Source organism: Mustela nigripes, chromosome 7 (assembly GCF_022355385.1).
Source record: "Mustela nigripes isolate SB6536 chromosome 7, MUSNIG.SB6536, whole genome shotgun sequence".
NCBI lineage: Eukaryota > Metazoa > Chordata > Mammalia > Carnivora > Mustelidae > Mustela > Mustela nigripes.
This window is the reverse complement of record NC_081563.1, coordinates 105,926,148-105,943,108: the sequence shown is the minus strand read 5'-3', so window position 1 is coordinate 105,943,108 and position 16,961 is coordinate 105,926,148. Positions and strand designations below refer to the sequence as shown.

At 41.3% G+C, this 16,961-nt stretch overlaps 1 protein-coding gene across 5 annotated transcripts in view; it reads left to right on the top strand.

Moving 5' to 3' along the window:
* The window catches only part of PLCB4 (phospholipase C beta 4), a 409,496-nt gene that overhangs the window by 324,477 nt on the left and 68,058 nt on the right, over positions 1-16,961 (top strand). For all 5 annotated transcript variants that reach the window (XM_059406549.1, XM_059406552.1, XM_059406553.1 and 2 more), the window contains exons 14-20: positions 1,595-1,805; positions 2,845-2,938; positions 5,034-5,113; positions 5,695-5,779; positions 8,796-8,886; positions 11,477-11,572; positions 16,762-16,862. In XM_059406549.1, coding sequence (XP_059262532.1) covers positions 1,595-1,805; positions 2,845-2,938; positions 5,034-5,113; positions 5,695-5,779; positions 8,796-8,886; positions 11,477-11,572; positions 16,762-16,862 — 758 coding nt within the window. The remainder of the gene's footprint in view (positions 1-1,594; positions 1,806-2,844; positions 2,939-5,033; positions 5,114-5,694; positions 5,780-8,795; positions 8,887-11,476; positions 11,573-16,761; positions 16,863-16,961) is intronic.

Here is a 16,961-nt window from a genome sequence, read left to right as displayed (position 1 = left end):
GCTAATTTATTTGTTCTCTTTCCCATAGTATGTTTTGTGAAGGCTGTTTCTCCCATCACTTCTTCTGTCCCAGTGCCTTCAAAAGTACTTGCTCTTAGAATGGATGTGTGTGCCCAAGGAGACAGGTGCACAGATTTTTATTGTAGTATGTTTAATTATAGTTAGAAATTGCCTAAATACCCATCAACAGAATCATGGACAATAAATGGATGTATTCAGACATGGACCTATTCTACATTCTACAGTCCTACGTACCACCCCCATACCTACTGCTCTACATTATTCAGGGGAAAATAAATGACCACAAGCTGTTTATATTAACTGAATCAGTTATAAGAAAATGTAACATTAGCAAATTTGCATATGCAAATAATGGACTATTTTTTATACAGGCTTTTTAAAATATTCACAACTACCTATGGTTTGGAGACAGGCATATGTAGTAGAGTTACAAAGTCATTTGGAGAATGTTCAATACAAAAAGTCGGGAGTGGTTGTCTACAAGGGACTAGAAAGAGGAACTGCAGTAGAATGGAGGGTGGGAGGCCAGGGTGCTGCAGAGGCATCCGTAATTATGTATTCCTCTGGAATATGTAAATAAGGGAAGATGTTATGAAGCTGTGGTCTGGGTCCATAGTTATTTATTACGCTATCATCTGTACTTCTTTATAAGCTTGAAATCTGTTCATAACTTGCAAATGCTTAAGTAAAAACAAAAGGCTAAAACAAATAAATAAATTACCCAAAAGGCTGAGGCAGTTGGTGGTTGTTGGGGTGGGAGATGTAGAAATATTGATCACTTCTCCTGAGACCACAGGGGACCGGCCTTGTATCAGAAAGGACTAACCGAAATGAACAGTGGCTCTTAGGGCCACTGCACATTTCAGTGATGACTAAATACTCTTCTCACCAGTCCTATGCACAGAGATTCTGTGCATAGATAAAAGAGGAGAAATGAATTGTTTAAACCCAGAGAGGTTGCTTATTCCTTCTCCAATCCAGTGAGAACAGTAGTGCCCTACAGTTGTAGGTTTTCGACCTGAGCCCAACGTAGGGTTTGAACTCACGACCCCAAGATCAAGGCCTGAGCTGAGTTCAAGAGGCAATGCTTAACCTACTGAGCCACCTCGGTGCCCCCGTCTTTTCCACTTTTTTAAGACTCCCTCTCGTATGTCTTGTCCTTTATCATTCAGGATAGTCCTGGAAAGCGGGTGTGGCCAGTATTTCTCCCCCATTTGCCAGAAGAGGAGGTTGAGACCCAAGAACGTAGGGAGTGAGTGGTAGAAGCGGAACTGAAAAAGGTCCCTTGACCCCTGGTTGCTACAACTTCTGGTGTTATGATTCTGAGCTCAAGGAATCTGTGCTTCTGTCATCCTACTTACAAAAGCAGAAAGTGCCCTGTCTTGTGGAATGGGTTAGGTTACTTGTCATGTGCAACTCTGTTACTTTGTTCAAGTTCCAAAGGATGAAGGTTCTTGGGAAAGAGAATGAGAAGAATTTACTCTAGATTAAGCTGCCTCAACTTACATGAAGAAAAATGTGAGCGGTGTATCTTCCGAGCCACATGTCTACTAGCTGTTCTTTTTTCCCCCAGGCCTCATATCAAGCGATGGGTTTTGCAGATACCTGATGTCAGATGAAAATGCCCCAGTCTTCCTGGATCGTTTAGAACTTTACCAAGAAATGGACCATCCTCTGGCCCACTACTTCATCAGTTCTTCCCATAACACCTATCTCACGGGCCGACAGTTTGGCGGGAAATCTTCAGTAGAAATGTACAGACAGGTTCTCCTGGCTGGTTGCAGGTCAGAAACTCTGGACAGTTTTGTTTTTTGTTTTTTTTGTTTTTTTTTTTAATATGACGCCCTTCAATTTAAGATTTTGCTCTAAAAAAGTAGGAGGTAGTATTCCAAATGAAAGGACATTTTTTCCTTCTCTTTAATTGATTATGCTGGTCATGTAACCTTGAAAAAGAACAGATAATCTTTGCTCCAGAAAGTTCTAGAATCCTATGGGCCAAAAGATAGTTTTTACTATAAATTTTTTAATATCCCCCCTCAAATAAGTAAACAAATATTCCCCCCCCCTCAAAATTGCAAAAGAAATTTTCAAGAAGTCATGTTAAGTTTCTTATTGGTCTGAAGCATTTGCAAATTTAGCTCTACTTAATGTTAGAAGTCTTAAAATGTCATTCTCTGAGAATGAAGATTATTGAAAATGGTTTTCCTTCTGTGGAAATTGGCAAATATTTGAAGTTTAAAATATGGAAAAAATGCTGAAAGTGAAAAATAAGAAATGTAGTTACATTATGATATATTTTTCTTGGTTATTAATAGCCATACCTTATTTTTAATAGCTCACTATTTTTTGTGTATGGAGAGACTCTAAGGAAATGACATCACTACTTCGTCCTCTGAATACTTGACACAATGAGAACATTTTCTTTTATGGCCAAAGTAACATCATTTCACCTAACAAAATTTTTCAAAACTGTTCCTTAACATCATCTAAAACCTGGCCTGCATTCAGATGTTCCCAACTGTCCCCAAATTGTCCTTCATTGTAGATTTGTCATGACTGGAATTTCATCTAGAACCTCACTGGTGGTTGTATCTCTAAAGTCTGACTTCATCTCTGACAGTCCCTTTTTCATGACAGCAACAAGATAAAGAATATAATGTGATTTTAACCTGTATACCCCATGAAATAATCATGTTACTTATCTCAACCCATGTTCTGCTTCTATAAGAAAACAACTTCTTTTGATGTCTCTCCTTTTAATTTGCACACACACGCAGTATTTTATTGTAAGGGCTCAGTCTTGTAATTTCACTGTGTGCCTAGATGCGTTGAACTTGACTGTTGGGATGGAAAAGGTGAAGATCAAGAACCGATAATAACTCATGGAAAAGCAATGTGTACAGATATCCTTTTTAAGGTAAGTTTCAAAATAGCCATAGTCTCTTCCAGACTATTGTAGAGATAGATGAAGTGGAGAAAACAAAGTATTCATGTTCTCAAGTGTTTTACCTTCGTATTCCTTTCCTCCAGCTTTGAAGAGAAAGTCAAGAAAAATGTTTTCTCCACTTCCTAGCACCTTCCTTTTCTGACTTTGCTGCTTTCAGATGGTGACAGCACCATATAATGAGGCTTCTTCCGTCAGAATCCCTGACTTCAACTACTTTTAAAAAGTATTGTTTTCTTGCTTATTTTGTGTTATTTCTGAAGAACGTCAAAATGGCATAAGAAGATAAATAGAATACAGAAAATAAAATAGATTATAAATAGTGCATATCAGAGCAAGAAGCTATTTTGACTAGGTTAGAGTTGATGAGTCCACAATATCAAATCCTATAAACGGCCAAGCCATGCCACAGGCGGGTTCCAAACTGTCTAGAATTCATGGCGAGGAGAGAAACATGATGATTCACAAGATTTGCAAAATAGAAACCGGCCCATTGGTCCAAAGAAGTGTAGTTGCTCCAGTCCTGATGCCAGAAAGAAGGCTTTTCCCCAAGGACCCTCAAAGAGAGGCATCTACAGTTTTACAAACAGGCATTTCAGTAATGGCCTTTTGGTGATCTCTGTGTACAGTTGGAAGGTTAGTTTCTACAATATTCTTTAGTGATAGCCTGCCAAAAGACAAGTAAAAAAAATGCAATTCTGTGGTTGGCCACTGTTCAGGTACCTCTGTCTCTGTCAGTTGCGTGCAATTTGGGATGGTTATGGCAACATCTGGAGCAATGGTTCTTGACCCTGCCTGCGTGTGGGAAATCACCAGAGGTATTTGTAAGAACAGATGCCTGGGCACTAGACCTATGACACTCCATGCATACCATTTCTCTTAGCCAGATGTTGTTGAATTTGAGCAGCAGCAAATTCAGGGTTATGTTCCCTGAGAGGGAATTGCACTGCTTGAGTAATACCAAGAATGTATTCCAGTAGGAAGCTATGAATTTGCACAGCCAACTAAACTGACAGGAAGGATTGTCCTCTTTAGAGAATTAAGGGGCCTAATAAAGCTTAGCTGAAAAGAAGGCTATTTCTTTTCAGCTTGGAGGTGAGCAAAGGAGAACCCCGGGGCAGAGCCAAAATTTTCCTCAAGGAGTAATTCTTGGTCAACTCAAGTTGGCAAGCAAGGTCACAGAAGTTTTCACCTAAAGAAACGTGAAGCAAGAATAGTTAAAGGACCACCTTAGGCATAAGGATGCTCCTGAAAACACTCCATGATTCTCTAACCCAAGGCATTAGATGGGTTTCAAAGGGACTAGCCTAGATTACTATTGTATAATTTTTTCCAATTTAACTGAATGGTGGGATTTTCCCTGTGGTTAGCAATAAGCCAGTAAGAATTTGGGGATTTTTACCAAGTATGATGCTGTGGTTGTGGAAATATTGGTTTGAAACCGCGCTTTATAAAGCTAAGCCAAGAGCAAGGCCAGCCGTCTGTGGGAAGGATATGCTCAGCTTGTCTAAAGGGGGTTTCAGATGACTGAGCTTCCAGTTCAGAAAGAGGCAGCCGGAACACCACCTGTCTCACCTCACACGTTGCTTGATCAAGGAGAACAGCCTCCCTCGTCACCTGCTCTCTCCCCCCACCGCCATTTTCATCAGGCTAATCAGAAACAAGGGATGTTGCGAATGTCACAGGAATCTTCATCGAATTAATGAAACGTAGCCAAAACCCCACCTGCTCTTCAGCAAGAAAGATGAGCTCTGAACCTGTCTTGCCAGATAATCGAGCAAGGAGCCAGCATGCCCTTGAGACGAAATTCCTTGTCAGTTAATAGCATCATAATTTTGGAGCAGTTAACGGTAGCTTTGAAAAAAAAATTGTCATTAACCATTAGCTGTGCTTGGGTCTAACCACAAGGGGGCTCTCCCTGTGCCGGTATCAAGATGAATGGGCTCTCCAGAGCCCATTGCCAGAACGGACTTTCTGAAAAGCCAAAACTAATAGTCTCTGAATGGGTTCAGGTGCCTTAATTTGTTTTTTGGCTCTTTTCTCTCATTAACACTTTTTATCTTTAAAGGATGTTATTCAAGCCATCAAGGAAACCGCATTTGTCACATCCGAATATCCTGTCATTCTCTCCTTTGAAAATCACTGCAGGTATAACGAGGGGTTCTATTTGAAATATCTACCATCCGATTCCCACTGCTGCTCTACATCTTTTTAAAGAGCTGAATGGTTTGGGGGTAGTGGTAAGGACACTTGGTCTTATGCAAAAAAAAAAAAAAAAAAAAAAGAAAGAAAGAAAGAAAAGCCTCAAACCAGTACCACCACCCCCAACCTCAAAAAAAAAAAAAGGAAAACAAGTCATCTTGCTGTGTTTTTGAGATCCTCCCTCTAAATGGTGAGCGATCAGGACACCTTGCTCAAAGTTCCACTGAGCTGGAAGATGTGGCTGTGGATTAGAAAGCAGACTTGATGAACTTGAAAGCCATTTTTTATTCTGCTTACCAGCTCTTATTGGGGGGTGGGTGCGGTTAGGATCTGCTTTTGAAACCATTCCAGTTAAAGTCTCTGGCATGTAACTGAGTGTCTCACTTAGCATCAAGAGAACAAGTATGGATTTTGCAGAGTGGGAGTTTTGAATCACCTAGGAATGGGTGTTTCTTGTTCTTGGACACATAATGGATGTTTGAATTTACGAATGCCAGTTCTCTCTCTTTCTCTCTCTCTCTCTCCAGCAAATATCAGCAGTACAAGATGTCCAAATATTGCGAAGATCTATTTGGGGATCTCCTGTTGAAACAAGCACTTGAATCACATCCAGTATGTATTTTTAGCAAACCATATTTCTAACCTGAATGGATTTGTTTTGAAATTCATTTCTAAAGGGTCAAGTAGTGCTACGGGACTAAAGATCTTCGTATTTATTTAAATTCATTGGTATGGAAAGCTTTCGTGCTTCGGACAAATGTGTAGAGAGGGACATAAAGTAAACATCTGGTTCAATTTAATTTTAAGGGTCTCAAGGCCTTTATGGTTTTTGAGATCTCTGTCCTAAAGTTTTACAAAATGCCCACTGGCCTAGGGTCTGTGCTCAGCATTTGTTCTCAAGTTGGTTGCCTGATAGAACCATCTAGAAGGACTATAAAAATACCTTTGCCACGGCTCTATTCAGAGATTTTGAATTAACTGATCTGGGGTAAGGCCTGATCATGATGTTTTTTTAAAGAAAACCCTGCAGGTAAATAAAATGTGCACATAGGGTTCAACACCCGTAGGCCCCCACTGCTGTAAGAAATCCCCTAAATTGAAATCAAAGGAGTCTGACGTTCAAGCTCCCAACTCCAAAACAGATAAGCGGGCAGAGGTGGAGATGGGGAGGGGGCACCTGGGTAGTTCAGTCTGTTGAGTGTCTGACTCTTGGTTTTAGCTCAGGTCATGATCTCGGGGTCCTAAGATTGAGCCCCAGGTCAGCCTCCATGCTCAGTGCAGTCTGCTCGAGAGATTTGTTTCCCGTCCCTCTCCCTTCCCCTCTGCTCCTCCCTCCACTCGTGTGTTCGCCTGCACACGTGCTCACTCACTCTCTCTCTGCGTCTCTCAAAGAAATACAATAAAATCTTAACAACAACAACAACAAACACTTGGAAAATGTTATACATACAACTTTTGAGCTTCCATTTACACCTGTAACTTGCTTCATAAAACAAAGATTGGGGCACCTGGGTGGCTCAGTGGGTTAAAGCCTCTGCCTTTGGCTCAGGTCATGATCCCAGGGTCCTGGGATTGAGCCCAGCATTGGGCTCTCTGCTCAGCGGGGAGCCTGCTTCCTCCTCTCTCTCTCTCTGCCTGCCTCTCTGCCTACTTGTGATCTCTGTCAAATAAATAAATAAAAGCTTTGAAAAATAAATAAAACAAAGAACCTTTCACCTATGGCCCACAGATAGGCTTTGTGAGGACTGTGACCTCATTCTAATTGTATACAACTTTTTTTATTGTATAATTATTCCACAGAGCTCATCACATTTTGCAAGGATCCATAACCTCCATGTGGTGAAGATCCATTGTCCCAAGATGTAATGAATAGAATTAAGTGTAAAGTACTCTGCAGTATTTAAAAACAAACGAACAAAAAGGAAAGAAAATGCCTAGGACACGAGGATATTCGCATCCTTTGCACCCACCCCCGATTGTCCTCAGCCCGTGGACAGACGCCATGCTGCAGGCTCCCTGCCCGTGTCCGTGCAGCACTATCTTCCCTGTACACTGGCCTGCTTATGGCTGCCAGTGTCTGTGGCTTTTCAAGCCAAGGTGGGGTGCTCTGGTCACCAGAGCGGGCTCTGCCCATATGGGAAGGACAGGCCAGAAGGGCCGCAGAGCTCACACCCCTCCCCCGCAGTCCCCTCACGCAGAAGCAGGGACAGCTCCAGAGCATGGGATCTACACCAGCTGCCAGGCTCCCCAGCAGGACCACACGCCTGCCCCCTCAGTGATAACTCTCGCCTGATAACACCCCATTGGGGTTGGCTGCTTGCCGCCTTTTTCTCACTTTCCTACCCCCCACCCTCAGGTTGGACATTCCTGAGGCTGCCTCCCAAAGAGACGTGGGGTCTGTTCACATCCTTGTCTCAGAGACTGATTCTGAGGGAACCCAAACTAAGAAACAGCCGGGATTTTTATTCATTTTATTTTTGTTTTACCTAGACCTTCTGTTTACTTTTCTGACGGGGCTAAGGTGCTTGTTCCTGTGGAAAGACCACTGTGTTCTTTGCAGAGTGATACGCACATACGTGGAAAATGTTGTGGGGAGCGTATGGGGATACACATGGGAGCGGGACCTCCCTGAAGTGAAAAGCTTTCAGTCTTGAGGGGGGCCGTGGGGGAGACACAGAACACAGGTAAAATTAGAGCTGCAGAGGAAGATGAACCTGGGTATCTCTAGTATTCAATATGAATACTATATTGAATTGAATACTAGAGATACCCAGGTTCAAGAGAGATCGCTGGGGGAATGGACCAGTTACAGCAGCTTTGGAAGGAAGCAGAATTTTGGCAAAGAGCCTTGTTTGGGGCAACACAGCCATAGGAGTGCATAGTGCTTTGCATGTAATAAGTAGTATAAAGATTACTTTTGAAAAAACGAGTGGATTCATGGAAAAGACGGGTGGATGGAGGGGTGGGTGGGTGCATACGTGGATGCATGAGAGAATGGGGAGGGGGTGACTAGATAGGGTGCAGTTGTATGGGTCGGAGGTGATAGAAGAAAGGACACTGCCTTTGCAGCCATGAATCCAGGCAAATGAAATCACAGTAGAGGTCAGGTTTTGGTAACTGACCACTCCCCTCTTGATTCTCTTACTGAACCTACAAAACCATAATCCCAGGTATTGGGGTTACATCAGCCTACTGAGTAAACAGGCTTCCTAATACAACCTAACATTTAAGGGGATCAAGGGAGCCCTCGACTTCTGCCCAGGAAAGCAGCTGTGACCCCAGCCAACTCAATGACTGACCCCTTGTACTTTACCTGATACATAAAAGGAGCAAGATCGGAAGTTGAGCATGAGCCCCTCGCCCAGCAGCACTCCAGTTAAGACCTAGCTCCTACTGGGGAAGGTGGAGTGGCTCTGCACAGCTCTGGGAGACTGTGGATGTCAAGTCTGCAGTCTAAGGCAGAGTTTCCTGCAGTAGGCTGATAGATGTTGGGGAATGAAAACATAAAGCTGTGCTGACTGCCATCTAGTGGATGTTGGGCTGTATAACAGGCCTCCGTGCTCACACTGGGCTGGGAATGAGACTGAAGCAGCACATCATTAATTCAGCCTTTTCTGTTTTTCTCTAGCTTGAACCAGGCAGACCCTTACCATCCCCCAATGACCTCAAAAGAAAAATACTCATCAAAAATAAGCGGCTGAAACCTGAGGTTGAAAAAAGTAAGTCAAAGACACACCAATGATAAAGCGTGCACACATTGTGTGTTTGGACAGGTCAGCTGTCTAAAATGAAATCTATTTTAAAACCACTGATTTGGGGGAGGAAGGGAGCATGACAGTGTTGCATATACTTTTCAGAGCCAAGTGGCCACAATGACATTTAAGTGTAGGGTTCCTGCGGTGGGAAAAGCATATTCATATATTCATAAGATGCAGGATTTGGAATGATCCTGAGGCAAAATGAGAAGAAAGTGAAAGAGGCATTTTAGAATTTACCAAGATAGAAGGAACTCCTTTTTTTTTTTTTCCAGTTAATATGCTTTAAAGTCCTCTTAAAAGCTTTCCCTTTACAGTTTGCCTCTGTGAGATACACATATCTAGGGGTCCTAGGTGAATGTGAGAATGCATGAATGTGTGTATGTGTGGCGAGAGAGAAATGATTTTATTTAGATATTTCCCCTGTATTTTCCCTAGAGATTTTCTTTGAAAATATTTTCTTTTGGCTACTCTCTTAATTCAGTGAATTGGTAACATGTAATATGGGGATGATTGCATTGTGTTTTTACCGTATTCTAAGTTTTATTTTTTTAATTTAAATTCAATTAATTAACATATAGTATATTATTAGTTTCAGAAGTAAAGTTCAGGTACACATCAGTCTTATATAACACCCAGGTGCTTATTACATCACATAACCTCTTTAAAGTCCATCACCCAGTTACTCCACACCCCCATACTCTTCCCCTCCAGCAACCCTCAATTTATTTCCTATGATTGTCTACTATGGTTTGTCTCCCTCTCTGGCTTCATCTTGTTTTATTTTTCCCTCCCTTCCCCTATGCTCCTCTGTTTTGTTTCTTAAATTGCACATATCAGTGAGATCATATGATAATTGCCTTTCTCTGTCTGATTTCACTTAGCATAATATACTCTATTTCCATGCACATCATGCAAATGGCAAGATTTCTTTTTTTGATAGCTGAGTAGTATTCTATTGTGTGTGTGTATACACATATATATGTGTATATATACACTGTATCTATATCTAAGTTTTAAGTTATAGTAATTATTATTACAAAAGTAATACCATGGGAAAATGAAAACAACAAAGAAAAATATAAGAACATAATAAAATAGCACTGAGTTATGTATTTTACACATAGATACATATACTACAGCTACATGTTTAGAGATACATTTCTTATAAAACTGGGATCAGTCTAAATATGCTGATTCGTGGGGGGGAGCCTGGGTGACTCAATGGGTTAAAGCCTCTGCCTTTGGCTCAGGTCATGATCTCAGAGTCCTGGGATCGAAACTTACATCGGGCTCTCTGCTCTGCTTACACCCCTCTCTTACCTGCTGCTCTGCCTACTTGTGAGCTCTGTTTCTGTCAAATAAATACATAAAATCTTTCAAAAATATGCTGGGTTTTTTTTTGTTTTTTTTTTTGTTTTTGTTTTTAATCAGAGAGAGAGGGGGAGAGAGCGAGCACAGGCAGACAGAATGGCAGGCAGAGGCAGAGGGAGAAGCAGGCTCCCTGCTGAGCAAGGAGCCCGATGCGGGACTCAATCCCAGGATGCCGGGATCACGACCTGAGCCGAAGGCAGCTGCTCAACCAACTGAGCCACCCAGGCGTCCCTATGCTGTGTTTTTTAATCTCTAATAAAACCAATTGAGTATACTTACATTCTGATGTGTGAAACACTCCACAGAATTTGTTGTGTGGGATATGCTTCCGTTTAACCAGTCCCAAATCGATGGCTTTTCATTACTATAAAAACAACAATGATAAACCTAAGTCAGTGTTCGTTTTGTCCGATTTGCACAGCTTCTCCTTGAAATCAGTTGGTGCAATTCACGTTGGTTGGCCAAAAGATGTACTCATTTTTGTGTTGTGATGCATCTTGTTATACTTTCTTTCAGAAAAAGTGTACCAATTTACAGTCTCCCCACAATACGCGAGAATGCCTATTTCCCAGTGATACTCTTACAGCTAGCTCTTGGCCAGGTTGTACATATGTGTGTCTGATGGGTCAAAGGAGAACGAGACTCTAGTTTTTTGATAGTAATGTTCTTAGTAACTCGTTTCTTGATAATATCATTATTTATAACGTACTTCTTCATGTTTTTCCGTTTTCAAAATTCTTTGTCTTACTGACGTATAAGGGCTTTTTATATGTGAGAATAATAATCTCGGGTCTGTCGGTCACAGATATTTTTTCCCTGAAGTTGTATTACTCTCTGGTGTGCCTGTCTCTTTTCCATCACTTAATGTCATTATTCTCGAAACTGTGGGCCTTTGGCACCAAGCCTTAAATCCTTCACAGTGATTGAGGCTTTCTCTCAATTTAGGACCAGAACTTTGGGCATTTCACCGATGTCCCGTAGTCCTTCATCAAATGTTGATGAAGGTTGCACGTCCCAAGAGAAGTCTGACCAGCAGATCTGGGTGAGACAGTGGTCTTAGGAATGTAACCAAGAGGGACTTAGACTATACATTCCTTTCTTGGTGTTGATCTTAGGACTCAGGCTTTGCAAGTCATCTGGCATCTGTCACCATCTCCTTCCTATTTGTTTTGAATAACAGAACAGCTCGAGGCTTTGAAAAGCATGATGGAAGCTGGAGAATCTGCTGCCCCGGTTAGCATCCTAGAGGATGATAATGAAGAGGAAATAGAAAGTGGTGAGTCAGTTTTCTTCTAATTTTTGTGTCACAAAAATAATTTTTTTTAAGTTTATTTATTTATTTTTAAGTACTCTCTACACCCAATGTGGGCCTTGAACTCACAACCCTGAAATCAAGGGTCACATGCTCTCCAACTGAGCTAGCCAGGTGCCCACAAAAATAATTTTTAAAATAAGAAAAACATGAGTTTGTCTCCATGGGTCCTTTTACATAATGTGATGGCTTAAGTCTAATTAGTCAAGTGTGTATTCATGCACCAAACTTTCATATTTTGGTATTTTTTGGTATTTTTTCCAAATGTTCCTTCCAGTTTACAGGGGCACTAGATTTTTGTGGCTTAGTCATCTCCCTTCCTGTTGTGCAATCAGCTGCTCATCCGAAATTCACAGCCAGAGAATCCTTGCTGTAGAAGACAAGGGGTTGGAATAAAAAGAACATTTTGTAATCCTTTCTATAAACAAAATATAAACTTCAGTGTTGTTAATGATGATAGCAATAAGTCAAGTAACCACGAAAGGAACACAAATAGAGACCCTTAGGGAAATGAAAGGTTTGTGTGCACACGTGAAATGAACTGGAAATTCAAAGCCAGTATTAAAATTTCCAGTTAATATTCTTTCAAATAACCAGCTCACCAGAATTACCAAGACAGGTAGGTGATTTTAGCAAAGGTAGCCTTGCTTAAAAAATCAGAATATTTGCTATTAGCCTCTACATTACTTGGGCCATATAGCCACAGCCATAATGATTGGCTTTAAATGGACCTTTGAAAGGTCTGGAATGTTTCAGAAAATTCTTTCTCCATTATGTGGTATGAAAATTGATTAGCAAAATTGTGTGTCTACTGGTTGGACTGCTGTCTTGTATTTATGTCATGATTGGGGCTACATAATGTAGAAACACTTGGAGAAACTCTCTCCACTTATTATATGAAAATCTGAAATATACGAGTAGATTTTAGGAAAGTTTGCTGCTATTGGTGAAAACCTGATGTCGTGAGAATTAACTAATCTCAGTAATAAAGAGAGCTTTATAAAGTTGGCTCACCGTGAAACAGACTTCACTGGGATAGTGTGTGTTGTGTGTCCAAACCAGGGGTTCAACCCCACTCCCAGAGAACACAGATACTGACTGACTTTCATATGTTGTATATGGCAGTGAGTGTCCAAGAAGGCAAAGATACCTGGAATTATTTAATTGGTGACTGTTATAATTTTCTATTACTAGGTAACAAACCACCCCAAAATCTAGAGGTTTTAAATAGCACATTATTACTTTCTCCCATAGTTCTGTGGGGACATCTGGGCTCACACTGATGATTTTCCCTTAAGCTTCTCATGCATTTGCAGGCAGATGACATCCAGAGCTGGAGGCATCTGACGGTTCAGTCGGGCCAGATGTCCCAAATGGCCCACTCCTGTGGCTGGCATTTGTTGTGGGGAGCTCAGCAGGGTCGAGGGCCAGAACTCCTCCCTTTGTCCTTTACATGTGGCTTGGGCTTCTCACAGCATGATGGCCAAGGTTCTAGATGGCACACCGTGAAAGCCAGTCTTCCAAGAGGCAGAATGCAGAAGCTGCTAAACTACTTTAAGAACGATGCCCAGAACTGGCCCATCATCATTGCCTGTATATTTCATTCATCAAAGCAAAATTAAGGCCCGCCCAGCTTCGAGGGGAGTGGGTGAGGGGCAAGATCACATTCTAGAAGTACACGTAGGAGAGCAGGTATTCTTGGAGCTGTGTTTAGAAAATGCTGTCAACTACGCTGCCCTATTATTTCACGTTTTGGTTGGTTGTTTGTTTTTTTCGCAAATAATAAACCTGAACATGATTTCAGAATAAAATCTTGAAAAGAATATTATTTGAAAAGGTTAATAAAATACTTCTAAAATTTGAAAAGATGAATATTATGTAAAATCAGTTCCTTAACTTAGGTTAAGTTTTACAGATGGTAGTCGAAAACATTTTAGACATTTCTAAATCCTACAATCCAGTAAAACAAACTGCAGAATACTGGACTAAATTAGCAAGGAAAATAATAGTAATATGAACCGCAACCGCTGTTGATGTACTAACTGTGAAGGAAGCCGTTTACATCACCATGTAATCTTTCTATGGCCCAATGAAACAGGTATCGTTACATTCAACTTTCAAGTAAAGGAAGTGGAAGTCTGAGAGGTAAACATAGTCTGCACATGCCTCCACAGCTGGTGAACAATGGCACTAAGAGTCAGTCCCAGAATTGTCTGACTCCAGGTTCAAGAGCTTTCGTGCCTTACAATACTGCCCGTCTAATATACAGGAATACGAAGAGAACACAAATATGCAAAATTGTTGTTAAAAATATTTTTTAGAAAAAAAAATGTAACTGATGAAAGTCAAAGATGTAAAATTTCTTGAACACACACTAATCAAAGATGAGGGTCAATATGATTCCATTTATCATCCTTAAGGGTACTTCCCACCTTTTATGCGTATGCTCATTATTCCTACAAAATATTTGGCTCTGGTGGCTCCATGTTGTTCAGTGTGGACAGAAGTAATCATGTGGGATAGCATACATGAAGGAAATTAGCTGAGAGGACAAAATCATCCACTTGAATTTATGTTCAAGGGTATACAGGTTTCTGCTATACCAGTTACATATTCTTAGGTTCCTTTGATGATGCCTGGCTTAATTCTGGTCGACCAGTTGGCTATAATTACCCCAGTGTCACTGTATGATCCTACTATAGCTGAATGACAAGAGTCTCTAATTTAAATACTTCAGCACAGTAGGTAAGAGGAAACCAAGCATAACTTGAAAGATTAGCCCTGCCTGGAGGCTATAGAAAACAGAAAAGGCCCTTAGACAATGAAAGCATGTGCCCGTTCCTTGGGCAGGATTTAGATCCCAGAGGACACGTGGCTTCCAGGACTGTGTGACAAGCAGTGGGGAGTGCCAAAATTATATGTGGTTGTGGGTGTGTCTCTGCACCTTTGCACAATCAAGGAATGGCAGCATCCATTCATACAACTCTTCTTCTTTTTAAAAGAGTATTTATTTGAGAGGGAGCACACACTTGAGAGAGCATGAGAGAGAGGTGGGGGAACAGAGGGAGAGGGACAAGCAGACTCCATGTTGAGTGTGGACCCCGATGCAGGGCTCGGTCTCAGGACCCCAAGATCAGGATCTGAACCCAACCCAGAGTCAGACACTTAACCGACTGAGCCACCCAGACACTCCCTTTTTTAAAGTCAAGTCTCTACTACTTGTATGGGGCACGTTCCTTGACGTCAAGTAGTTTATATCTGGCTGGCCAGGTTAGACTAAAAGATATATGAACTGGAAATATACTAGTAATGGTGGGAAGTTTCAAAATCTCGGTTACAGACTGTAACCTGTTTGCATGAGTCCATGCAAACTCAGTGTCATGTTAAGAGCATTGTGCTAAGAATCCAGGGAAATCTAGGTCCATATCTTCCTCTGTGACCTTGGATTTGTAAATCATATTTCCGGATCGATTTCCTAATCTATAAAGTAGACACACTGGGCTAGATTTTTTAAAGACCTATTCCAGCTCCTTAATTCCTTTTTTTCCTGCCAAAGGCCTATATAAGCTACTTTTTTTTTTTTTCTCCTTGTAATTATCTACTTCCACTCATCCACCCATCAGAATACCAGTTTCAAAACAGGAGGGTGTCGGGCGCCTGGGTGGCTCAGTGGGTTAAGCCGCTGCCTTCGGCTCGGGTCATGATCTCAGGGTCCTGGGATCGAGTCCCACATCGGGCTCTCTGCTCAGCAGGGCGCCTGCTTCCTCCTCTCTCTCTCTGCCTGCCTCTCCATCTACTTGTGATCTCTGTCTGTCAAATAAATAAATAAAATCTTTAAAAAAAAAAAAAACAAAAAAAAAAACAGGAGGGTGTCTGTCTATCTTGCCTCACTTTTGTTTCCATGTCTGGAATAACACTTTGCAAAAAGCAATCCCTCAAGGAATTCCAGATCTAAGACACCATCAGTTGAAGGACAACATTATTTTATAATGACTAGGAAAGAAAACTGCTTCCAAGTAATTGTAAAACAGCATCGATTAGAAGAACACGTTACAACATCAGAAATATTACTATGTGAAAAAAATGCATCTTAGAAGTGATGAAATCTTATTCTTGAGTTGTTTACACATTTTAAATGTGCTTAAAACACACACACACACTCACAACACCACTTCTTAAGGGTCTGCTTCCCACTGTCAGGAGTCCATAGTCAGAAATTATTTCACTGTTTTTTCCAGTAGGGGTCCCTCAAGCCCTGTGTTGTGACAGTGTTGATTTATGTTAGCCTTGACGGGAGGCCTGTGGGTTTCTCCTGGTCCTGACAAGTTTTTAGGCAGATTCCTAACCTGGGAGTTTTTTGCAGAATACGGAATCATGGGAATCCAGATCTCACACCAACATGTGTCATTTTCTAGTGGATTTCTTTTTTCCACTGACAGCCTTGGGAGGATACCAGCCTCAGGAAGATACCACAGTTCTTGTCACTTTCTGGACTGGACTGGTGCTTCTGTACCTCCTTTCACAGCCTGGGCCATGCTCCTGGGCCATCAGCTTTATCTAGCACCCATTTCCAGCCTCTCAGTTAGCATGAGCCCTAGGAATGATTCTAGAGTCTCTGAAACCTAAGCCAGGGTTCAGAGGTGGTGTACAGGTGCAGTCTAGTCTTTCCAAGCTCTTTCTCTTTTATGTCTCACCACTCCCGGCCACAAGTCACTATACCCATAATGTTCACATACACATTAATCTCTTTTTAAAAATGATCAAGTGTATTTTCCTCTTCTCATACCTTCCTTGTGTTTTCCCTAAGTCCCAGGGAAGATCATAACACCCTTTGAAAGTCACAACTGTTTCTGAGTACTTGAGGCTTTAATTTTTACAGTGAGTGTACTGGGATGGAAATCAGTACTCACTTAAGAAAAATGCATTAAGCAACATGCGCGTTCAACATCATGCTAGACGGGCAAGAAATAACAGCTAACAAGATGTGCTCCTTGAACTTGAGAGCTAGTTAGGATTTTTACTTGAAAAAATTTGCCTGTTTAAATGTTCCCATCTTCATTTAGCTTCCTTCTTCCCCTCCACTCAAGATTCTGAAGATCTGACTGATGAGCAGTAATTGGGCTTCATGGATTTTCCTTTTGTCTTGCACACAGCTGACCAAGAGGAGGAAGCTCACCCCGAATACAAATTTGGAAACGAACTTTCTGCTGATGACTTGGGCCACAAGGAGGCTGTTGCAAATAGTGTCAAGAAGGTCAGAGTCTCAGTATTCCTTTTTTTTTTTTTTTCCAAGACTGTCAAGAAGAGGTAGTAGCTAATAGTTATGAAATTTTAAAAATGTGACCACCACAGG